The following is a 25,558-nucleotide window of genomic DNA, read 5'->3' on the forward strand; positions in this document are numbered from 1 at the left end:
TAAGAATTTTGAGTCATACCCTAACAATATATTTACTTATTGAGCTAACTTAGTATTAATATGGGATTTTTTCGACTTCAATGGTAGAGAAATCGACCAGGCTGTCCCTGATTGCCAGGACTCATCGAAAAATTCACAACTTTAAACACGACACTTATAATACGGTGCCAAGTTGGGCAGCAGTCTGGAGTCCATTACTGCTTCAGCAATCCACAGGCTAAACTTTAAGCCGAGTGACGCCCGAGTGAAGTCCAACAAAATTCGGAAACGGAGGCCCAAAAGACATCCATTTGTTCCATTATCCAGCCTAGCCGAATGAAATGCGAGGATTTGGTTGCTAAATTGAACGGTTATTAGTTATTATAGTGGCCTGGCCTCTCCCGCCACTGCTTCCCTACACCAATGGCCTCGCTATTTGCTGCTGCTCCAAAATCCCCCGCTCTTCACTTCTCTTCTTCCCATAAGCACGTAATTTACTCTCTCTTTCTCATTTTTGTACGATATTTTCTTAGATTCATTCAATCTAAAACCCTAATTCATAGTTTCTTATTTATCTATAATTTTTGTTTCTTCAAATATGCATTTGGTTTCTTAGAAACTAGAAAATTTTTTAGAGTTCACATTTTCTTTTAATTCTCTCGTTTTCCTTAGTTTTCCAGGCAACCAAACAGGTTTTCATTAGCTTATATATATATGTTGCTAACGTCATTTATATTTATTGATTTTCTCTCTTCTTGGTACTTTTTTTTTTTTTGGCTTTACAATACAGAATTCAATGATCCAAGGATGGAAAATCAGGTCCTTCTCCATGCAGAAGCTCATGCCGCATTTTGCAGCCACTTCATTGAAATCAAAGAGGGGGTAATAGCTCTGTAGTTTCATTTGCTTATCTTTTTTTTTTTATTATTGTTCTCTTTACTTTCACTTGATTTCCTGGACATATTTGCTTATCGTGTGATCTCATTCATGTTTCTAGTTGTTGAATTATGTTACTCCGAAGTGTCAAGGCACAAAGATGAAAAGAAAAGAAATAATCATTTATATTTGGGAATTGGGAGATTAATTTGAGTTGCTTTGGTATGGGAGTGGAGAGGTGCATCCGGTGGAAAAAGATGTCCATGAGAATTGCAGCTTACTCAACGTGGCTAATTTCGAAACAGTAGGGACACAAGTATATAATATGGCAAATCTTAGGTATTTTAGTTTTTTAATTAACCCCCACCACCAAACCCACCAATAAAAAAAGAGGAAAAAAAAACTGCTTTATGGTGTATTAATGGTTCATGTTGAGCTTGTATGTATTGACTGTTTCTGCAACTCTTTTTATTGCCTGATATTGCTTAATGAAGTAGTGGAAGGTTAACTAGTTATGATTGTTTGAAGCAATGTTTTGCAATTTTATCCGTGCTTGTGCTGTGATGATTTATTCAAAACTCAGGTTGTACTTTCCTTGTATCTGATAATGGAGATATTGATTGTAAAATGCTGTATTTGGATCAAATAAAACAGGAAAACTTTGATCTGTGCAGTCAGTGAAGATGCAGAAGAATCGTTCAAAAAGACTGTAGAAGTAGATAGGCTGATAGATATGCTGAGGGATGCAAATCCAAGAGAAGTAAGTAAACAGTGAATTGTTACTTAACTTTATTTATGTTTTCAGTTAAGATGGAATGTTTTTTAACTCACAAAATAATCAACAATATCAAAGTATATTGTTTCCTGCTTAGATTGACAAATCCATGAGAAATTATTATATCTTCTATTCAAAGGCAAAGTAAACAGTGAATTGGCACTTGTTTTATGTTATCCAGCGAAATTCTCCATTTCTTATTTGACAACATAAGTTAATTGCATTGTCCAACTGTGTTGGTTCAAACATAGATCACTTTGTTCTGTTTTAGGATACATATTTGTTTAAATAATATATTTGGGCAAAAGAGTTAAGATCCTGAAAGTGTTTTGTTTGGTAAAAGCCTATTGATCATATGCCTTTAAGTTGCTGGCTTTATGACCATGCAACCAAATATTCTACGAAGAAAATGTAAAGGTCACCTTAACTTGGTAGAGTTTTCAACATGCATATTAACTATCAATCTTCTGGAAATTGGATTTGTAATATTATATTTTCTCTGAATGGATATGAATCTTATCACGGAAGTACATACTAAGAATCATTTGTTGTTGGATTAATATATAAATTCATTTCAGCAAACTGATTCTTGCTGATTTTCTTCCCCTGTGAACAGCTTCAGAAGCTCGTCATTGAAAATGTCCTTGCTTTCAATGAGGGATTTTGGATACGCCTTGCAGCTAGAACTGATACCTGCAAATCAGAGGATGATAAAGCATGGTTTTTTACTTGGTTATTATGGTTTTTTTTTTTAATGTTTCTGACGTTGAACTATTTCCTGTCCTTGCTTTCTAAGTGAATTGCTTGGTTACTGGCTGCAGAAAGATTACAAGGAATTGGCAACATCAGTGATGAGCATTGTGGATTGTCTTGTCCACAAGACTAATGTCCTCTCTCTCTCTCTCTCTCTCTCTCTCTCTCTCTCTCTAACACACACACACAGACACAGAGAAGCATACAGTACAGTCAAGCAAATTTTTATGGTTTTCCTGAGTATTTCATCCATAACAGTTTCATTATATTTTTTTTCATCATTATTTTTTTCCATTGTAGGAAAGAATTGAATCATCTACTGACGTTCTCAAAGCAATTTTGAAACCTGTAGTTGATGAGGAGGAAGAGATTTCATGGCCTCCTAGGGATCCTGATGCGCTCAAGCTAATGGAGAAAGTATTTGCTTTGATTTAGTTTGAATTTTTTTTGTTTTTCTTTATTGAAATTTTGCAATGGGTTCTTACAATGACACGCACACATTTATGTCCTTTTGTGTGCTTTCTGAATTTTTTTTCCTATTTATATTAATTATAAATAGTTCATATCTACAAGTCCCCATTCCTCTACTCCTAATTATGTTAACCCGCAATATTATTTTAACTTAAGTAGCTTGCGTAATGGTTATGTAATTTAACCATTGAATTTTATAGAGCTTTTTGAATGGGATAGAGAACCATTACTTATAGATAAAAGAAAGTGAATAGCGAAAAAAAAAATATATTTTTCTGGTATGAAAGACGTGGAAGGAGAAAGTTCATTAATATTGATCTAGTCAATCAATTACGAAAAAAATGTACTTTTCACATTAGCATTTTATGTTTCAACTTTAAAACATCTAGTTGTGCAATTTTTTGTTTTACTTACAAATGTCTAGTCTTACATATTTCTTTATCTCACATGAGTCCCCTTTTTCTAGCCAGAATAAATTAGGACGAGCCTTTTACAAATCTGTGATTCACTGCATCTAGTCATTCATGGAAACAACTATTTTGAAACCATTTTCCCTTATTTTTATTGGAAGATCATCCTTATTTCCACAACGAGCAACCCATAGTGTTATTATAATAATAATAATAGAATGGAAATTATTATTATTAACAATTCAAATGAATACTCTAGGTAGGAATTGCCCATGCATTTTTGGCTCATTCTTTTTCTTTGTATGCAATTATGAAGTTGTATTTTTTTCAATGATTTGTGTTGATGTTATGAAACTGTTTATATTCCTGTTATTCAGGAGATAATCCAAAGGGAACAAGAAGGGCAACTAGATGAAGGATTCCTTGCCGAAGTTAGTGCACAACTACGACAAGTGAGTGTATTTTTGTGTTATTAAATCTTCTTGAATATCCTCTTTTTTTTTTTTTTTTTGGAGGGGGTGGGGGGGTGAGTGCTATGGAAAAGATTATTAACTAATACATTCAAATTACTTTTAAATTGGATCATGTTGTGCGTGATGATGTCTAAGAGAAAAGTTATAGTGTGCAATTGTATGCATAGCTATTTTCGCCATCAAACTTGAGTTGCAACAATGATATAAGTTGAAGTGATTTTGGGTGCTTGTTGGACAAAATTATATATATATATATATATATTAGTTAACGTATGACTTAACTGCAACAATGTTAATATGTTAATCATTTAGAATTTTATACTATTGATATATAGTAAGATGTACTTTAGTATAATTATAAGAAAAGCCCGGGTGTATTTCAATTTGAACCCAAAATATTTTTCTTTTCTTAATATCCAAAAGTTCGATGTATCTAGAGCATAAGTAGAGATGATAATGGATCAAAGATGCTGATGCGGCAAATATACAAAAAGAGTACTTTGTAGACTCCTTAATTGTTTTGTGTGCTTCTCTTCACCCTCTAATTTTCTAAAACCTTAACAACCTCCTGAATGATCAGGCTTCCTCTGAATATTTAAAACCACAATCACCCCATAAATTATTTAGTTTGAATTCACCAAACTGTTAAGGCAGTGGGTGTAGAATTGGCTTTGAAGCATGATGAATCACTATCTTTAAGTTATTAATTGCCCCCACTACATTGCTACAAGGTTATAGCAATATACTTCCAGGATATAATAAAGTCCGAAATCTGCAGATAGTAACTTTCAAAAATTTCCCTTAAGAACTTTTTGTGCAAATATAATTTAGAGAGAATAGAAGAGGAGAAGAAGAAGAAATAGAAGTAGTATATAAATTTAAACACATCATCCATATTTACAGATAATGAAAAGTCATGGCATCTTTTCTAGACAGGGACATCTATTTATTTTCAATAGACACTACTGTTTGTATGTAATATATATGTCTGTTTATTAACAGAGACACTTACTTGCCAACAAATACATTTGTTCGTAATATATATATATATATATATGAAAAATAAAATAATTATTTTATTTAACACACATAAGTGCCAAGAAAAAATAAAATAAAATAATTATTTTATTTAACACACATACGTGCCAAGTGTCATCATAGTATATATATATATATATATAATTCATTTTCTTTCCACTTCTTCCTTTTCTTGTATTTTAATAATGTGAGAATTCTTTCTCTCTTTATTATTTAATATACAAGCTATTTATAATAATTTCCCACTTAACTTGTATTGTTAGATTCAATTATTTCATGCATGAAATAAGATAGAGAGAGAAGAAGAAAAAGTTGTGAAAAGCTTGATGATATTTCCTTCAAGCTTGACTGGAATGTATACAATTTACAGGAATAAAAGGAAGGAAGAAAACAGATTTTAGCCTAACTAATAGTAATACAATATCACAACAAATCTTGCTTAATTACAGGAACAAGTCAAGGCTAAATCACAGTGATATCTTAACACTCCCCATTAAGCTGGAGCTTACATATCATATGCTCCAAGCTTGTTACAAATGTATTCGATGCTAGCTCCTCGTAGGGACTTAGTGAGTGCATCTGCTAGCTAGTCATTTGAGTTGACAAAACTAGTAGCAATGCACCCTGATTCAATCTTTTGTCTAATAAAATGACAATCCACCTCTATATGTTTGGTTCTTTCATGAAAGACTAGATTTGAGGCATTATGGAGCGCAGCTTGATTGTCACATATTAACTTTATTTGCTTTACTTCTCCATGCCTCAATTCTTGGAGAAGTTGTTTTAACCAAATAAGTTCACATGTAGCTGGGCTATAGCTCGATATTCTGCTTCTGCACTTTATTTTGCGACTACATCCTGCTTTTTACTTTTCAAGGATATTAGATTTCCTCCAATCATGACAAAATATCCTGAAGTAGATCGCCTATCTGCAGGAGATCCTGCCCAATCTGCATCTGAGTACCTAACAACTTGTTAGTGGCCCTTATCTTCATTTAGCAGACCTTGTCTTGGAGCTCTTTTGATACATTTAAGAATGCATGTTACTGCATCCCAATGATTACAACATGGAGCTTGGAGAAATTGACTAACCACACTCATGGGAAATGAAATTTCTAGTCATGTTATTGTGAGATAATTCAATTTTTCAACCAATCTCCGATATCTCCCAGGGTCTTCCAAGGGCTCCCCCTGACAAGGGACAAGTTTAACATTTGGATCCATAGGAGTAGCCACAGATTTACAGTCCATCATACCTGTTTCTTCAAGTATATCTAGAGCATATTTCCTTTGTGAAATAGCTCTATACCTGTTTTGGACTGTGCTACCTTAATCCCTAGAAAATACTTCGATTTTCCTGGATCTTTAGTCTGAAAATGATTAAATAAGTGTTGCTTGAGTTGAGAAATGTCATCATTATCATTGCCTGTTGTGACAATATCATCAACATAGACCACTAAAAAAATGCTCTTACCATGCTTATCATGACGAAAGAATACTGAATGATCTGCTTCACTTCAAGACATTCCAAACTGTTGGACTACAGTGCTAAACCGCCCAAACAATGTTCCTGGGGACTACTTCAAACCATACTGTGACCGTTGTAGATGGCACACCAAGCCAGACTTTCCTTGAGCAATGAACCCAGCTAGTTGCTCCATGTAGACCTCTTTAGCGAGTTTCCCACGTAAAAAGGCATTCTTAATATCTAGTTGATGTAGAGTCCAGTGATGCAATGCTGCTAAAGAAATAAGTAGACGGACTAAGGCAATTTTAGCCACTGGAGAGAATGTATCATTGTAGTCAAGCCCATAAATCTAAGTGTATCCTTTGGCAACAAAACGGTCTTTTAATCAATCAATTTTGCCATTAGGACCCACTTTCAAGCGTAGACCCAGTGAGATCCAACAGTAGATTTGCCCTGTGGTAAAGGAACCAACTCCCAAGTTTCATTATCATGAAGAGCAATCATTTTCTCTATTATTGCATTGCGCCACCCTGGATGTTCCAATGCTTCCCTAACAGTCTTAGGGATGGGGATATTAGATAAGGTAGAAACAAAGGTATAATAGGATGGGGATAAACGATAATAACTCAAAAAATTATAAATAGAATGTAGGTTGCGAGATGAACAAATACCTTTTTGAATGGCAATGGAGGAGTTGCTGCTTCTGCTAAAGGCATGACTAGAGTAGATGACGGAGGAACAAAAGAGTCATCAACACCTGTATCATGAGTAGTAGTGTCATTGATGTTAGCAGGAGTGTGTGGACGACGAGAATAAACTCGAAGAGGTGGAGCATGATTGATTGGTGGAGGTGGAAGAATGGGAACAGGAAGAGCTTCAGAGATGAGATTTTTATCTGTGGTACTTGGTGAGAAATATGGGGAGGTTTCAAAGAAGGTTACATTGGCTAAAATAAAATATTTATTTGTTGTTGGATTATAGCACTTGTGACCTTTCTGAAGCCGAGAGTAGCCTAAAAAGACATACTTAATAGATTTAAGTTGAAGTTTGTCTTTTTCAAGAGTGTGATCATGAACAAAACAAATGCAACCAAACACATGTAATGGCAAATGATGAGGATTTTGTTCTAGAAATAGAATTGAGTACATACTTTGGTGCTGCAAGATAGAAGAACGCATTTTGTTAATCAAATAATATGCTGTTAGAATGGCATCCCCCCAGAAACGAAGAGGAACATGATGGTGTATTAATACGGTACGAGCAATTTCTACAAGATGCCAATTTTTTTCGTTCGGCGACTCTATTTTGTTGAGTATATGCACAAGAAATCTGATGAGTGATTCCCTGGGAAGACATGAAGTTGTTAAGAGAAGAAGATAAGTACTCTTTAACATTATCATTACGTAACACTTTTATTGAAACATCAAATTTAGTATGAATCTCAGCACAGAATTTTTGAAATATGGGAAACAATTTCAAATATAGAGGTAGCTTTATTATTTTAGAGAAAATGGGAGAGAAACAAACTTGAGAAAAAGTTCTTATTACTAGAAATGTTAGATGATGGAAGAAGACCATCTCTATTGGTATGGCCATATGACATTAGTATAGAGAGTCTTAGCCTAGTTTAGACCTTATTACAAGTCTTGCATGATTGGAACAATTTTGTAGTTTCATAATTGTGCATCAACCTTAGTCTAATTTGTTCTATCATTAGCAGCAATGTCACTAGTATTCTCTTAACTAAATCATATTGGATGGAAGAAAGGAAGAAAGCTCAAACTTGGTGTGTGGGTTGGATGGCAAAGAAGGAAGAAAACAAATTTTAGCCTAACTAATAGTAATACAATAACAACAAATTACAAAAGTTATTATCACTTTTTGTTGAAGTAACTCCACTTCCTATGTTCATATAGGTAAAGTTTCATTTGTAATAATATTAAACTTTATTAAAAGTATAAATACTCATCCTTATTCAATTAACTTAGTACACAAGTACTTAAATATAATGTTTATTAATAACTTCTTGTTACCCTTTAAACTTTATTTACAAATAATACTATAAAATAGGGTTCCCATCACTAGTAAATTTAATGGAATATTCTTAATCCTAATCTAGCACATGCACTTTTAATCATATCTCTCAAGAGCTCTTTTGTTAAAGGATTTGCTAGATTATTATAAGATTTAATATAAACAATGATAATAATACCATTGGAGACTAATTTTGTCATATATATATATGTATCAATGTAAAAAAAAAAAGAGATAGATAGGACTGGCAAAACATACTTAATAAATTTCTTATACAAGTTTGTTTCTTTGATGCCCAAGAAATAACACCTCCATCTAAGGTGGACATCTAACTAAAAGTTGACTTATTATCCTTAGTACTAGTTATTTGTGGACACACAAAAAAAAAAAAGTATATTTATTAGTTTGTCCTTTTGTCACCACTTACAAATAACTTGTAAGGCTTTATATAATTACATTTTTTGGCCAATGCATACAACTTTTTGTATGGTTTTAGCACAATTGAAATTTATCACGTATATATTTCAGTTTATAGTTTTTTTTGAAATATCCAATAACTAAAACTAAAAAAATAATATCAGGTCTAGTGCAATGCATAGCAATATTAAACTACCAATAGCACTAGTATACTACAAATTTAAATTTTTTTTCTTTTGAATTTTTTTTCAATTTGCAAGAATATATATATATATATATTCTCTCAATATATATAGATTGACAAAAAAAAAAAAAAACCCCAGTTCTTCACTTTCACTTTGATAATTAACTTTGTTTTTTTTAAATGATACTTTTTGCATTATTCACACCTTCCATATTTATTCCAATTATAAGCACAACATAAAGATAAATTATCACATCAAAAACGAGAAAAGTCTTATGTGGTATATAGTAAATTCTCCTATAATGATTCCTCGTACTCCTACTTGCAATGATTCAAGAACTACCACTTTCAAATCCTTAAGTTTTGAAACAAGGATATGTAACTCATGAACTTTATCCATAACAGACACATTATCAACCATTTGGAATTTAAAATATTTCATGATGAAAAATTTATCCACACCTTGTTTTCCTGTGTTGTATTTGAACTCCAGCGAATTTTATATTTCTTTTAGAGACTTGACATACGTAAATAGATCGTACAACCTATCTGACAAGTTGTTGAGAATATGACTTCTGCACAATAATTCATCTTCTTCACATTTTTCCTGATATGCTTTCATTTGTTCAGAATCTTCTAGTGTTAGATGGTGAAATGACAAGCAAACTTGGATCAAGTATATAAGAAATTTTCAATATAGTAAGAATAGCATCTTGTCTTTCCAGCAAACATAATTTGTTCCAGCAAACATAATTTGTTCCATCAAAACGATCCAGTTTTACGAATTCTTGATTTATCACAGAAACAGCATTAAACTCCATTGTGATTAATACCTTAAAATTTTTGAGGCAGTGGGTGTAGAATAGATTTTGAAACATGATGAATCACTATCTTTAAGGTATTAATTGCCCTCACTAGATTGCTACATGGTTATAGTAATATACCTTCAGAATATAATAAAATCTAAAATCTGTAGACAGCAACTTCTGAAGATTTTCCTAAAAACTTTTGTACGAACAAAATTTAGAGGGACTAGAAGAGAAGAAGAAGAAAGAGGTAGTATATAAATTTGAACAAATTATCCATATTTATAGATAATGAAGAGTCATGGCATCTTTTTTAGATAAAGACATCTATTTATTTTCAACAGACACGACTGTTTGTATGTAATAGACATTTATTTCTTAACAGACACACCTACTTGCTAACAAACACATTTGTTCGTAATATATATGAAAAATAAAATAAAATAATTATTTTATTTCACACACATACATGCTAAGTGTTATCATAGAATAATATATATTTATTTAAATATATATAATTCTATATTTTCTTTTCCACTTCTTCCATTTCTTGTATTTTAACAATGTGAGAATTTTTTCTCTCTCTATTATCTAACATATAAACTATTTATAACACAAATTGCATGGGCTTTTTTGGTAATAAATCCTTTATCTTATTATTCATTTGTAGGCAAAAGAAGATATGGATAAACCAGGGCTTAAGGCAATGTTGCAAAAGGTTTTGCAACTCTATGCATCCAGAGTTCTCTCCAAACGTAGTTATGCAAGGAAAGGTAATTTTGTTGTTGTACTTGGTATATTCTTGGAACTTAGAAGTCTAACAAATGACCTGGCCTTTTGTTGTTTAACATGTCAAGATTCATAAAATGTGTGGAAATTACATTAGCAGCCTTGATGTTATTTTTAAATTGTTTTGGTTATTTTTTTTAAAACCTGGGGTGGCCTAGATGGTTCAACTGAAAGAAAAAAAAACAACTATTAATTGGCTCTTATTTTGGTGTGGAGTAGCCCTTTTAAACCTTGTGTTGGCAAAAGTTATGAATGCTTTTTGACTAATTGTCCTCACCTGCAACCTAGCCTGGTCATCAAACTTTGGCTTTGTGTTTCCATTTAAGTCGTAACAAACATTAGATTAAAGTCCATGGCACAAATTAGAGGCTTGAATCAAGATGTGTCTTTGCAAAAGTGTATATTATGCACTCTTTTAAGTATTCAATACTCTTCATCTAGATGTCAACTTTGAAAAAAAAAAAAAAGAATTAGTTTTCTATTTTGCATGAATTATTATATACTTGTATATTTTATGTTTAATATTTAACAGGTGTTTCTTAATTAAAGATTTATTATCTATAAAGCAAATGAATATTTCTATATGTTTATGATCTGATATTTAGCATTTTGAGGTTTGCTATATTGATCTCTTGAAGAAAGGTAACTACTAGAAGTTAAACAAATTTAGTTGTACTTTAAAGTGTTATCAACAGCGTGTTTAAGGGGGGTCAGTTCTGTTCAATGTTGTTAAAGCATATAAAACTATTGGGCATTCATCGAGTAGATTGAGTGGTTCATTAGCTCATAGCATGACCCTAGGTAACTGAATTTTTTAGCTTGACTTATGGTATTGTTTATTGGTCTTTTAAATCACTAAAGGCGTGTTTGGAAACTCAAAAAATGAAAGAATTCAAATGAATTGAATTCTATTTGACAAATTCTCATGTTTGGAATGTGTAAAATTAATATAATTCAATTTTTTTAGTGAAAAAAACTGTCATTTTAAATGAAATGAATTCATGCCAAAAGTGGCATGATTTTGCAAGAACTCAATTTATTTAATAAAGTGCTCTATTAAAAACCCAAAACACTTGTACTTTAATTTATGGGCCTGTTTAGCATTGCTGTTAAAACTGCTGTTGAGAAAATCACTTTTTTAAATATATTAGTTAGAGAGTATTAAAAAAATAATTTCAAATTAAATTTTATAAGTTTTAGTCATAAAAATACTAAAATAACAAAACAGCTTTTCTCAAACTGCTTTTTTCAACGTCATCTACAATTGTGCTTTTATCAGAAAAACAGTTTTAGCCCTTTAAACGCAATGTCAAACAGGCACTATGTTTGTTTCTTTGTAAATAAGGGGAAAATAGGGAAATAAGGGCATTTTTTTATTTGTCAATTATTCCAAAATCATTTCAAAATGTATTCCAAACACATGAATTTTCTTACAAAATCATTTGAATTGGATTCTTTTGATTGAATTGAATTGAACTCTAGCGCAGAAATTATTCTAAACGGGGCCTTTGGTTACTTTCATCTTCCCATAGTCTTGTATGGATTATATGCAGGTGAAGCTGGGTTTGTGGAATCAACTTCTGTGTCTGGATGTTTACTAATTTGTCAAATTTTATTTCCAGTTTGGGACAATTGAAAACTTTTCTGGCATAATATATTTAGCTGCTAAAGCTACTCCACTCCCTTTGTTTTTGGCTACAATCTATATTTCTCCTATTATTGCTGCTTTTATGCTCATCAATTGGATGCCTTGAATAGCTGTTGCTTGTCCATTTTGGTGGTGTAGGAGATGAAGTTCTGAAGGCCGAGCAGTTTCTTGAGACCATAATAAAAGGTTTCTACTGTCCCATTCATTACTATGCTTTAGAAAACACAGATGTAATTTATATCATTTAACTTTCATTAATTCTACTTTTAAAATGGAAAGATGCATAGCTCCTCAACTTCTTACAAGTGGTTTGTTTCTCATTTTATTCATTTTTGTGTATTTTTAGGCGTATGTGCAATTGTTTTGCTGTGTAAAAACTTTCTTTTCAAGCCAATATTTTGGTCCCGAGCCCATTATTTTTTTTGTGGAAATTGCAATGTATCGAAAGGATGATCTGCATGCATTGATTACTAAAGTCAACAGAATTGTTTTGTTAAATTACATATAAGAATATGTCAGATTCAGATGTAAATGTCTAGTGCAGTTGCAGGTTTCCTGGTGGGGCTACATTGAGATCCAAAATGCCTTTGTGGTATTACTATTATATTTCTGGCTCTGCCATGAACAGCTAGAATTCCAGCATGCTTATTGAACTAACACTTGGTTAAGAAGTTGCTGATTTCCGGTCTTAGTCTATGAACAACAGAGGAAATATATCTTCATGCCTCATATGAGTGATCGCCCTGAAGGCAATGTCCCAAATACTTGTTTTCCATTTTGTTGTATGCCTATTGATTTCAGAATTAGACAAAAAAAGATTTAGGTACTTGTAGACTGTGTCCTCAAGTAGTCCTATAATTGTCAATCACTGGGTTTTCATACGAGTGAGAAAGCAGAATATGGAGGTGGACAATCGTGTCTTGGTTTTGATGATGATATAGATTATACGGACAAGTACCCAAAAAAAAAAAAGAAGCACCCTAAAATTTCACACTTTGACTCTTAGGGTTCAATTTTTGATAGAATGGTAGAGCTTTAATCCATTAGCATTTTAAGGATGGATGCTCTAACCCCGTTGATCATGCTGATATGGCAATGTGCAATCAATATAATAAAATTATTTTTTATTCATTAAAAAATGTGAATTTAATTTTTTTTGTATTTTGTTAATTTTCATATTATTTATGGGACACAAAACAATTTTTTTTTAAAATATTATTGTTTAGAATTGCACTTCCACGTTAACATAACTAACGGCATTATGGTATTTGTGCTTAAAGTGCTAACAGAATAAAAAGCTAAGGGTATCATTTTGTCAAAAATTAAACTATGGGTCTAAAGTGTCAAAGTGCGAAATCTTAAGGTACCTTTTCATACTTTTAGATTATACTAAACTGCCTGCTTTCAGATTTAGTGTTTCTCATGTATCCTTTGTTTTATACTAAACTGCCTATTACATTTTTCATGTTTATGGAGTACTTCACAACTACAGATTTTTCCTAAACAATGTTAGACCTTAAGCCCTAAATGCATGTTGTTGCTGCAATTTGAAATTCTCAATCATACATAAAATAAGATATTTGAACTTATCAAGAGTCAAGACTACCTAGTAACTACAAGCATTTGCCTATTTAATGACCATCTTATATGCATGACATTGCCATACAATCAAGGAAGATTCAATTTAAGAATTATGTTGATTCAATTTTTCATTGTAAAATTAAGAAATTTATACTTCTAATATTTAGGAATATTTAAAGAGTTCTGTTCGGTTTAGTATTTTCCTAGTTAGTGTTGGTTTTATATTCCTAGTTAACATTGGTTTAGTATTTTCTTATTTTGGGACTCCTAATCTTTGTACTTGTAGGACTAGTTGTTAGACTATAAACACCAATGTAATCTAGGTATTTTGATAGAGAGTTCATTATTATTGATATTGACAATTGAATTGATAATTAATAAGAATTTGAGAATTTTGTTCCTTTCGTCTTTGTTCCATTGGTTCTACATCACATTGTCTATGCATTTTGACCAAGTGCAGACCATCAAAAGAGTTGTGTAGGATAATTATGATTTTTTTTTTTTTTTTGAGCAGGTGTAGGATAATTATGATTGTTTATGAGAATTATGTCTGCGTTACTTAAAAGACATTTTATTTGCTGCAGCTCCTGAGGAAGAGTGGAACAAGCTTTTAATTAATGGCATGACAATTGGCAAGGGAGAAATTTCTCCTGATGAATTATATGCTGTCATTAAGAAAAGAATTGAGCGGATGTTGATCAGAACAGTAAGAAAATCCTGGACATTAGATCTATGTTATTAATATTATAGTATCACTTTTGCTGATTACTGAATCTCTCTCTCTCTCTCTCTCTCTCTCTCAACGCACATGCTCACAGCACATATATAGAAACATACATTTTGACACATTTTTCATTTGTTTCTTAATCTCCCTCAGGAGGGAGGTTCTTACCAGCAGCGTGTTCTTAATGAATATCTCAAGGGCATTGAATCAAGAGCAGAGGAGATTGTCCAAATGCTTCAGGGCAAGCCATAAGATTAATAGAATCAAAAACAGATTCCATTAATGCTGTACAAAATCTGCAAAGAAGTTTCTCATTGGAATCAGAGAAGAAAGAAAAGAAGAGCATTTGAGAGGAAAGAAGCTATAGATTATGTGCAGCATGCTTATTGTATTTCAAAATGTCAGGTAATTATCTTCCACAGCCCCAAGATATCTTTTTTTTTTCCCCCTTTTCTGTTAGCCATTTTATGTATTTTTTTTCCTAAGAGTTGCCCATTCATATTTATTAGTCGTCGCACCGGTGAAAATAAAATAATAAAATATCTTTTCTCATATCATTTGTTTACCTTTGAGTTGCAGTTTTGCATGATTCACTTGCAATTTCTCCTGCAGATGCAATGCAAAAACAGTATCTGCCTTTGTTTTGATAATGAATTGTTACTTGTTTATCACATGAGCCTGTGAACACGTGGATACTTGTTTCCTATGGTTAGATCAAATCATAATTATATTCTTGTACTTTAGTAATAAGATGTTACAGAACTAATTAATATATCATGGCCTTTTTTTAAGGAAGGGCATCTCAGTGATCCTTCACTTGCACTGCTATGGTTGCCTTTGTTTTGCTTTGTAGACTTATGGAGAAGCTCTCCACTTGTTCCAATTCCAAATGCATCATAGGCCCTTAATTCTTATGCTAGAATTTAATTCAAATGATTTTAAAAGAAAATTCATATATTTAGAATAAATTCTAAAATGATAAAATTCATTTGAATTCTATAGTTTGAAAAAATTTGCTCTTGTTTACAAAGAAACAATAAGTAGGGGCATTTTGGGTTTTTAATAAAACACTTCATTAAAAAAAAATTAAATTTTAGTTTTTTTTGCATGAATTTATTATTTTTTTTAATTAGTTTTTTCATAACTAAGGTTGCGATTAAATGGTTGAATTTGAAATTTAGCATTTAAAATTCATCATTTACAATTTAGAACTTTTTTCATTTGAATTTTACTGATTGGTTAAGGGTGAAAATTTTAAATTCAAAATTATTGCATTTGAAATTTAATTATTTGGATTTGAAATTTAAATTTTTTTTAATAAAATAATATAGATTACCTTAGTGTGATGATTTTAAAGCTCGAAGGGAATAGGTGATTTTGAAACTGGAACCGAAGCTGAAATTGACTCGGTCAAATCCGAGATCCGAAACGATTCTCGGTGAACGGTGTTGTAATTGTACTGCTCCCTGAGCGGTCCTCGGCTCTCTTCTTGTCCTTGGGCATCGTCACGATTCGGGTTAGGCTTGGAATCAGACCAGGATTTTTTTTTTTTAATTTTACTGAATAATCAATTATAATTTGGCTCGTTCAAAATTGGAACCAGATTGAATTAGCCCTAAGCCAAAACCATCCTCGACCCAGTCTTTCAACCAACTTATAACTGAACTGGAAGTGTGAAGAACCAAAGTAGTGAAAAATCGACCCATTGGTCTGATTAAGGGTTACCCTCGGCCATAAATTGGAACTAGCATATGGGTAAGCTTATTTTACTCCTATAACCTGAAACGAAATTGTCGGTTCGACCTGTCGAGTGGGAAAGTAAATTAAGACGTAACCAGATGAAAAGTAGAATTAGAATAAAAAATCAAAACCAAAGCAGTGAAAATCAAAATTGGATTGAGCTAGAATTGAAATTCAATACCAAAACTAGGTAAACTTAGTTGAATTGAAACTGAAAACCAAAACTGGAAATCGAGTTGAATTGGAATTAGTAGGAACTAGTCCTTTCCTCACTCTATTGGATATCTGATCCTTAACTGTCTGTTTCGACCCGTAACTAGGGCTACATAAGGTGCCTTATTCGCTATCACAACGTCACCTGAAATTTGCTCAAATAACACCTTCTAGCTTGTCATTTGAAATTCATAATTTTAAACTTTAAATTCATATATGAATTTGAGTCAAATCTAAATTTATTTACTTTAGCTGTATTAAATATCTAATTTATATTAAATTTTTAATTCAAATAACTTGTGTTTAAATCCATCCATCTAACAGACCCTCAAAATAAATAAATTTTGTTAATTTTAAATATTTTAAATATGAGAATGTATTAAACAGAATTCAATTCATTTGAATTCTTTCAATTTTAAATTCTGTAAACATCAGTTTGAATTTTACATGAGTAGTTGGATAAAAAATACATCGGCCAGAATATTGCCCAACATATTAATTTACCCCAAAGTTTGTAAGTACAATAATTCACTAAGAAAATTACATTTTTTTTATTTTTATAAAATAAATTTTACTTTGTTAATAACTGCAATGAATTGTTAAATTTATTGAGAACTTCATTGAATAAAATAATAAAAAAGTATTAATTATGAAGCATTTAAATTCTATTATCTCCTAAGAAGGTCTTGTTATAGTCATTAAGGTGTCCTGAAAAAGACACAAAACTAATAAAAAATGTTTTCAATATTCATGATTGTTTTTAATTGTTGTATTGACAATAAAGTATTTGAAAGCTGCTGTTAATTAAAGCCACTTTATTATTGGGGTATAATTTATTTCTTGGCCAATGAACGCCTTTTTTAAGAAAAGAAAAAAAAATTATTGTTATTAAAAAAAAATTATTTTGCCACATCAGCGTATTAAACACCGTTAATTGTTTTATTATTACTGGTTTTTGAAGTACGTTGGACGAACATCAAAATACTTTATAATATATAATTATTTTATTTATATATAATAATTAAATATAAAAATGGTATTTAAATAATAAGATAAAATTTCTTAAAATATGATAATTTCATTATCTTTGATAATTATATTTTGTGAGAGTAATAATTTAAAATTTTTATGCATATTAATATATTTAGTATCAAATAATTTAATTATGTGTAACATTAGTGATGATATAGGTTTTAAAAAAATTATTATATCAATAAACATTACAGCTAATATTTTTAATTCTCCAAAATATAAAAAAAGATGATAATAAAATAAATTTTAAAAAAATAAAAATTTATTATACTATTCATTTTTGTTATCAATAATTTTTCACCTATTGTTGTTGGTATAATGTTTTATATAATTTTTTTTTCAAATATCATGATTTTCATCCTTCATTATTTTTAATATTTTTCTTTATATTAACAAATAATATAATTATTACATAAATAAAACTTTTGAAATTTACTAAGTTAAATAAAAGTATATAGTGTAATAATTTTACCAATATTAATTGATCCAAATTTTATGGAGAAAAAAAAAATTGTTCCAATTAGGGTGGTCATGAATCTGATTTCAAGATCGAATCATTGATTTTTATTTACGAAATTAGAGACTTGATATCATATCATAAGATTTCTAAATCTTAATTTCAATTATTTTTTTACATTTGAAAATTATTTTAATTTTTCAATTAAAAAAGTCAATTTGATCTTAAATTGAATAATTTAATTTCAATTTAAAACAAAAGTTAAAAATGTTCTTGTAACGACCTAAATTTTTTATAAATATTTTCTTTTATTAAGTTAATAATTTATTTATATTTTATTCATTATTTTAAAATTAATATTTTACAATGGTATTTTTATTAAACGAATATCATTTTTTTGCATGTATTATTATTATTATCATTATTATTATTTCATTTGTTAATTGTATTATTATTATTATTATTATTATTATTATTATTATTATTATTATCTATAATCCCCCCCCCCCCTTCTCTTTCTTCTTCCTCTTCCGTCACTCTCTTTCTCTCTAGCCTTTTTCACCCATTTCCTCCATTTTTTCTGACAACCACCCTCTACCACCGCCGGCAAGGAGTTCCCCCACCACCCCACGACGTTGGTGCACCACCAGCTGGCCGGAGAAGCACTAGGAGCGACGGCAAGTGATGGAGGAGAAAGAAAAATGAGCGCACAAGGCAGCCAACTTCCAGGGTGATTTTGACTTCATCCGACGTCCGATCGAGGTGATTCAGGTGGCGCTGGAAACCTTATTTCGAGAGCTTTCTTTTGATACCCATTTTGTAACATTTGGTGGTCGAATGAGTGAGATATGGAGAGAAATTTCAGATTTTTTAAGCTTTTTGGTCAGATCTAGGACGATCCAAGCGTTGCATCGATAATCCGAGACCACCTATGGACTCAGGAAGAGGAGAAGAACATTTTGGCATGATCAGATCCGACAGATGTTGCCGACAATCGACGGCCGTGTCACACCTTACCCCTTTGTAAGGCATAACATGATCTCGTAGTATACTCAATGAATCACTGAATTTCGTCTACCGATAATTCATTAAATACACTACAAGGGATTTTAACCCATTTCAATTCTTTTTAATTGGTAAAATAATGTTAAAGCATTATTTAAAAACCTTTAATTGGAGTTTAAACACTAAGTAAGAAATTTGGTAAATTTTATTTTTCGCAAATTTTATAAAAATTTCGGCAGAGTGCCGTCTATAATTGGGAAAAATAGTTCTTCTAATACCTGTAAAAACACTCCCAATAAATTTATTTTTCAACCTCAAACTCCAATATAGTCTCAAATCAACACAAGTCAACACAATCTCATTTCAAAATATACAACTCAACACAGTTCAATAAAATTCTTCATCATTACTTTTGATTTAATTTACATAAACAAGTCTCAATTTACAGAAAAAAAAAATCAAAAATAATATTATTACAGACTTTAATGTACAACTGCTCAATTAACTACATAGATACATATGAACAAAATAATATTTATATCAACTAATTTACAAAGGTATAAAGTAATACCCGTACAAAAATCCTCAATGTAGCTCCCCTGACAACTTAGCAGCTCACTCAGCTGCTTTATCCTTTCCCTTATCTGCCACAGCAAATAAAAGCTATCGCTGAGTAATGATTACTCAGTGGTGCACAATAAAAATTTAAAGATATTGAATATCAAAACATACATCCATAAACACAAATTTAAACCATTACACAAGATAATTCATAAAGTTCAAGTCAACTTTTGAAATTCCATTTTGTCAAATAATTTATAAATCACAGTGTTGCCAATCCATACACAACTTAGGTCATGACACAAAATTTTCGATCAATGCCGTGTTGTACACCACCATAAAGCAATCTCAACCCCACTAATCGAAATCAATGAGGGAGGTGGCTAGCTAGCTATATGAGTACTCATCCGATCTCAACCTCAACTGGCAAGTCAGAGAGGGAGGAATATAGTCGATCTCAACCCCGTTAACGGAGGAGGAATACAGCGACACTGTCATGCTAAGTGTGAATCCAAAATCAATTTAAAATCAAGTTATTCAAACATTTCATTCAAACATTAAGTAAATTCCCATTTCAAATTTCAATTCACAAAGTGGCAACACAGCATTTCTCAGGTCATTATTCAGCATAAATTATGTCAAAATATATTCAAATAAATTTTCTCATAGCAAATCAAAATTAAAAAGGTATTGTGCACAAACCTTGTATGAGTCGCCTCTAGGCCTTGACTCACTTTTCCTTATCATCCTTTCCAGTGTCTTTTTCAACTGAAACATACAATTTACAGTGTTCCAATATCATGTCTCATAATTAATCTAACAATTAATTTTATGCATACTTGAATGTATCCTTAAATTTGCTTAAAATAGAATTCTTTGTATTTGGTACTATTCATTGCACTATTCAAGTTAAAATGTTTACTTTTTCATGTTTAATAGGTATGTTCGTCCTAAATGCACTCACATACTACATTTTGAGTGTCAAATTTATTGGCATTGATTGCCATTCTAATTTCAACGCTTCCTAAGAGAAATTATAAATTTTCAGTTTTGGGTCACTGTTTTCTACTGTTCCATTGGTCTTGCTACAGTGGGAATTTGGCTAAATGTCCTTCATCAAAGTTGTTCCTTATTGTGTCTAGTTTATTTCCCTTTTTGAATCACTCCACTTAGAGTTTTGTAGCTCAAGTTATGTCTATTTTTCTAGAGCTGGCCGGATTGGTTACAACCCAGAAATTCTGGGCAATTATTGGTTCTGGCAGTTTTGAGCAACCAACTTTGGTTGACAATTTGACTTGGTTATGGGCAGATTTTGGGTTTGTGTTCTTCATAAAAGTTGTAGTACTATGTCATAGATTTCTAATGGTTCAAAAATCATGTCATTTGGACCTTTCTACACCAAGTTATGGCCAGTTGAACATGTACTGTTCATATGGTCAGTTTTGTGCAGTGGCAGTGTGCATTACCCGGATTTGACCTAATTTTACACCACTTTGTGTTCAGTTTTAGGGTTGGGTTTCTATATGAAAATTGTAGTTTTGGGTCTTAGTTTTCATCTCCAATTGGCCTCACACCAATTGGAGCAACCAATTTTCAGTTATGCTCTCTTGAGTTGACCAAGGTCAAACTGCCCAATTGGGGCAGCATCCATTCACCCTTTTCAATTCAATCTATGCATTCAATCACACTCCAAATGACCCCAATTGACCATTTCAAGCCTCAATTAGGTCCAATTGCATCAAATCCCAAAATTCCTAATTTTTCCCCAAAATTCAATGGTTCAAGAACCCTAATTCTCTACTTAGCACAATTCATGAAATTAGAGTATACCATACATCTTTACACACTCAATTGAGTTCACATACTTAATTAATTCCAAAATTTTTCATCAAATCCAATCTTTCCCTAGGCTGGCCGAATTCTCTATGGTCCATTTGCTCATCATTTTGTTTCAATTATCAATAATTTTTTTAACTTAGTTAAATTATCTAATCATAAATATAAGGAAAGAAATGAAAGAATCACTAATCTTATATGAAGTTTCCCAAAGCTTTAATTCCCTTCAATTTCCTTCTATTTCTTGCTCCCAATCTTATTTTCAAGACTCAAAATCAAGATTTAACTTGAGAAACTAGGAAATTTATGGTGTAATTTATGGTTTTGAAAGCTTAAATATAAGCTTTAATGGTGGAAAAATAAAAAGAGAGGGAGAGGAGAGAGGATGGCCACGGCAAGGAAGAAGAAAGAAGGGAAAATTTTTTTTCTTTTAATTTCAATTTTTGACTTTTTATGCTTTAATTATCCCCACAATTAATTTAATGAGAAATTAAAATTTTTTTATGGAGTCATGCTTAGGTCACTTGAATGATGTCATAATGCTTATTTTAATTTCTTTTCTTTTCCTTTGTTTTTCCATAACTTCTTCAATTTAAATCTATATTTCAAAATTTTAATTTCTCACATTTTATTGGACATTTAGGCCTAGAGTCACCTCTAAGGGTGAATTGACCAATTTGCCTCTCGCTGGTCTGATCCGGTTTTCCAATAACACTGTATTTCTTCCTAAACCCTGATCTAATTATTTGACCTGATTCTCAACTCTTTTCTGTGGTTTTCTCATTTTCACTAGCTTCGCAATTATTCTTAGGATTGCGGTATCACAATGTCCCGTACGAAATTAGGGTTACAACTGACCTCGCAGTCACTTCCCGGTACGATCACCGGTCGCTGTGACCCCCAGCTTATTTAACCTTTTATGCTTTATTTTCTGAATTTTATCATCATATAGTGGCTATTTATTTTCATTCAGGGCTTTTCTATATGACTTAAACATGGTCCTAATTCTCTTAATTGTCCGGACCGACACCGGTCACCGGAACAGTGAAATGCACAGGACTATGCATGTAGGGGTGTTACAATTCTCTCCCCCTTAAAATAAATTTTGTCTCGAAATTTTACCTAGTATTAATCTCTAAATAGTTGTGGGTACTGCTTCCTCATATCCTCCTCTAGTTCCCAAGTAGCTTCCTGGCCTGAATGATGGTTCCACAGCACTTTCACTAATGGTATTTGCTTGTTTCTTAGCTGCTTCACCTCATATGCTAGAATCTCAATAGGCTCTTCCTCATAAGTGAGGTCTGGATTTACCTCAATCTCCTCAATAAGTAGAACATAAGATGGGTCGGATCTATACCTCCTCAACATGGACACATGGAAGACATTATGTATCTTCTCTAGCTCTAGAGGTAGTGCCAATCTGTATGCCAAAGGACCCATTCTCTCCAGAACCTCATACGGTCCAATAAAACAAGGACTCAATTTCCCCTTTCTGCCAAATCTCATAATCTTCTTCCAAGGGGAAACCTTGAGGAATACCTTGTCACCCACTGTATATTCAATGTCTCTCCTCTTCAAATCAATATAGGACTTCTGTCGGTCTGATGCAGCCTTGAGTCGATCTCTGATAAGCTTAATCTTCTCCTCTGTCTGCTGAACAATCTCTAGGCCTATCAGCTTCCTTTCACTTACTTCATCCCAACACAGAGGAGTTCTGCACTTCTTGCCATACAAGGCTTCATATGGAGGCATCCTGATGCTTAATTGATAGTTGTTGTTGTAAGCAAACTCAATCAAAGGAAGATGTGTATCCCAACTACCTTCCAATTCAATCACACAAGCCCGTAGCATATCCTCCAATATCTGAATAACTCTCTCAGACTGGCCATCTGTCTGTGGATGGAATGCTGTACTGAAGTTCAATCTAGTTCCTAAGGCTCTCTGAAGATTACCCCAGAATCTATAAGTGAACCTTGGATCTCTATCTGACATAATCAACACTGGCACTCCATGCAGTCTCACAATCACATTAATATACAGCTTAGCCAATCTGTCCAGACTGTATTCCATCCTTACTGGTAGAAAGTGAGTAGACTTGATCAATCTATCCACAATAACCTACACTGCATCATGGCTTTTCTGTGTTCTGGGAAGTCCCATCACAAAATCCATTGTTATCCTTTCCCATTTCCACTCAGGCACTGGCAATAGATGTAACAAACCAGCTGGCACTTGATGCTCTGCCTTCACTTATTGTCAAGTTAGGCATTTAGACACGTACTTAGCTATGTCCTTCTTCATCCCATTCCACCAATAATGTTCTTTTACCCCCTCTATACATCTTAGTGCCACCAGGATGCATAGCAAAAAGAGAATCACGTGCTTCCTTCATAATGATTTGTTTCAATTCAACATCATTAGGAATGCACATTCTGCCCTGGTGTAGTAATAACCCATCATCATTCACAGAAAATTCAAATTTCTTGCCATAATGAGCTTCTTTCATTAATTTCTGATATTTCTCATCAGTTTGTGCAGCTCTTTTAATCTGATCAATCAATACTGGTTTCACTTGCCATGCAACTGTCATTTGCCCCTCATCATCAACCTCCAAACTAGCATGTAGTGCTTTCAACTTATGTATCATGGACAAAGGAGAGACCTTCAAACTAGCCATGGTTTTACGGCTCAGAGCATCGGCAACCACATTAGCTTTCCCTGGCTGGTAGTCTATCAGACAATCATAGTCTTTAATCAGCTCTAACCACCTCCTCTGTCTCAAATTCAACTCTTTCTGGGTGCCCAAGTACTTCAAGCTCTTGTGATCTGTGTAGATATAACACTTCTCCCCATACAGATAATGTCTCCAGATCTTCAGAGTGAATACAATAGCTGCAAGCTCCAAGTCATGTGTTGGGTAGTTTCACTCATGTGGTTTCAGCTGGCGTGATGCATAAGCAATGACATTTCGATCTTACATCAGTACACAGCCTAACCCATTGTGAGAAGCATCACTGTAAACTGTATATTCTTTACCCGGTGTAGGTAAAGTAAGGACTGGAGCTTCAGTCAAACATCTCTTCAATTCATCAAAACTCTGCTGACATTTATCAGTCCACTGAAATTTCACATATTTCCGAAGCAGTTTGGTTAGTAGAGATGCCAACATAGAAAATCCCTTCACAAACCTACGGTACTATCCAGCTAAACCTAGAAAACTACGGACTTCTGTAATATTCCTGGGTGGCTTCCAATTAAGGATAACTTCTATCTTACTGGGATCTACCTTAATACCCTCTACTGATACTATGTGCCCCAAGAAGGCAATTTCTTTCAGTCAAAATTCACATTTCGATAATTTGGCATACAACTATTTTTCTCTTAAGGCTTGCAACACAATCCTTAGGTGCCTATCATGCTCCTCTGCATTCCTCGAATACACCAAAATATCATCAATAAACACAACTATAAATTGGTCGAGGTATGGTCTGAAGATAGTGTTCATCAGATCCATAAAAGCAGCTGGAGCATTAGTTAACCCGAATGGCATAACCAGAAACTCATAGTGGCCATATCGAGTTCTAAAAGCAGTTTTTGGAATACTCTGCTCTTGCACCCTCAACTGGTAATAGCTCGATCTCAAATCAATTTTAGAGAATACAGCTGCACCTTTCAACTGATCAAACAAATCATCTATGTGGGGCAGTGGGTATCTGTTCTTTATTGTCACCTTATTCAACTGCCGGTAGTCGATACACAGATGGAGAGTGCCATCTTTCTTCTTAACAAACAACACTGGCGCTTCCCAAGGTGATACACTAGGGTGGATGAAACCCTTATCAAGCAACTCTTGCAACTGCACCTTCAACTCCTTCAATTCAACAGGTGCCATTCTGTATGGTGTAATGGAGATTGGGTCCACACCAGGCATAACCTCTATTTCAAACTGCACCACTCTTTCCATAGGTAATCCTGGCAATTTGTCAGGAAACACATCCGAAAAGTCGCATACTGTAGGAATGTCCTTCAATGCTGGACTCCCTACTTGGGTGTCTATCACATGAGCCAGATATGCTTCACACCCTCTTCGGATCATTTTTTTGGCAAGTGCAGCAGAAATAAGGTTTGATGGCAATAACTGCCTCTCTCCATAATTTACCATATCACCATACTGAGGGAGACCAAAAGTGACTGTCTTAGTCTACAATCAATCATTGCATGATGCCTGGCTAACTAATCCATGCCCAAGATAATATCATAATCTCTGAAGGGCATGTCTATCAAATCA

The 25,558-nt window shown here is 32.7% G+C and overlaps 1 protein-coding gene across 7 annotated transcripts; it reads left to right on the forward strand.

The window, feature by feature from the left end:
* Positions 1–278: 278 nt before the first annotated feature.
* Positions 279–15,217, forward strand: LOC110650569 (uncharacterized). Of its 7 annotated transcripts, none has more exons than XR_002493991.2 (12): positions 288–468; positions 770–861; positions 1,510–1,615; positions 2,247–2,345; positions 2,452–2,517; positions 2,684–2,800; positions 3,642–3,716; positions 10,355–10,457; positions 12,260–12,307; positions 14,287–14,408; positions 14,580–14,831; positions 15,006–15,217. XR_002493991.2 is itself a non-coding variant. In XM_021805598.2 (12 exons), the coding sequence occupies exons 3-12, from the start codon at positions 1,181–1,183 to the stop codon at positions 14,676–14,678; spliced, it is 849 nt and encodes a 282-aa protein (XP_021661290.2). In that variant the 5' UTR covers positions 433–468; positions 770–861; positions 977–1,180; the 3' UTR covers positions 14,679–14,978. The 7 variants fall into 7 exon arrangements, 4 of the variants coding, with proteins under 4 accessions (XP_057997334.1, XP_057997335.1, XP_021661289.2 ...); XR_002493990.2 differs by having other exon boundaries at positions 15,039–15,217; XM_021805598.2 differs by lacking the exon at positions 15,006–15,217 and adding an exon at positions 977–1,194 and having other exon boundaries at positions 433–468; positions 14,580–14,978.
* The last annotated feature ends 10,341 nt before the right edge of the window (positions 15,218–25,558 follow it).

Source organism: Hevea brasiliensis, unplaced genomic scaffold, assembly GCF_030052815.1.
Source record: "Hevea brasiliensis isolate MT/VB/25A 57/8 unplaced genomic scaffold, ASM3005281v1 Scaf1, whole genome shotgun sequence".
NCBI classification, from domain to species: domain Eukaryota; kingdom Viridiplantae; phylum Streptophyta; class Magnoliopsida; order Malpighiales; family Euphorbiaceae; genus Hevea; species Hevea brasiliensis.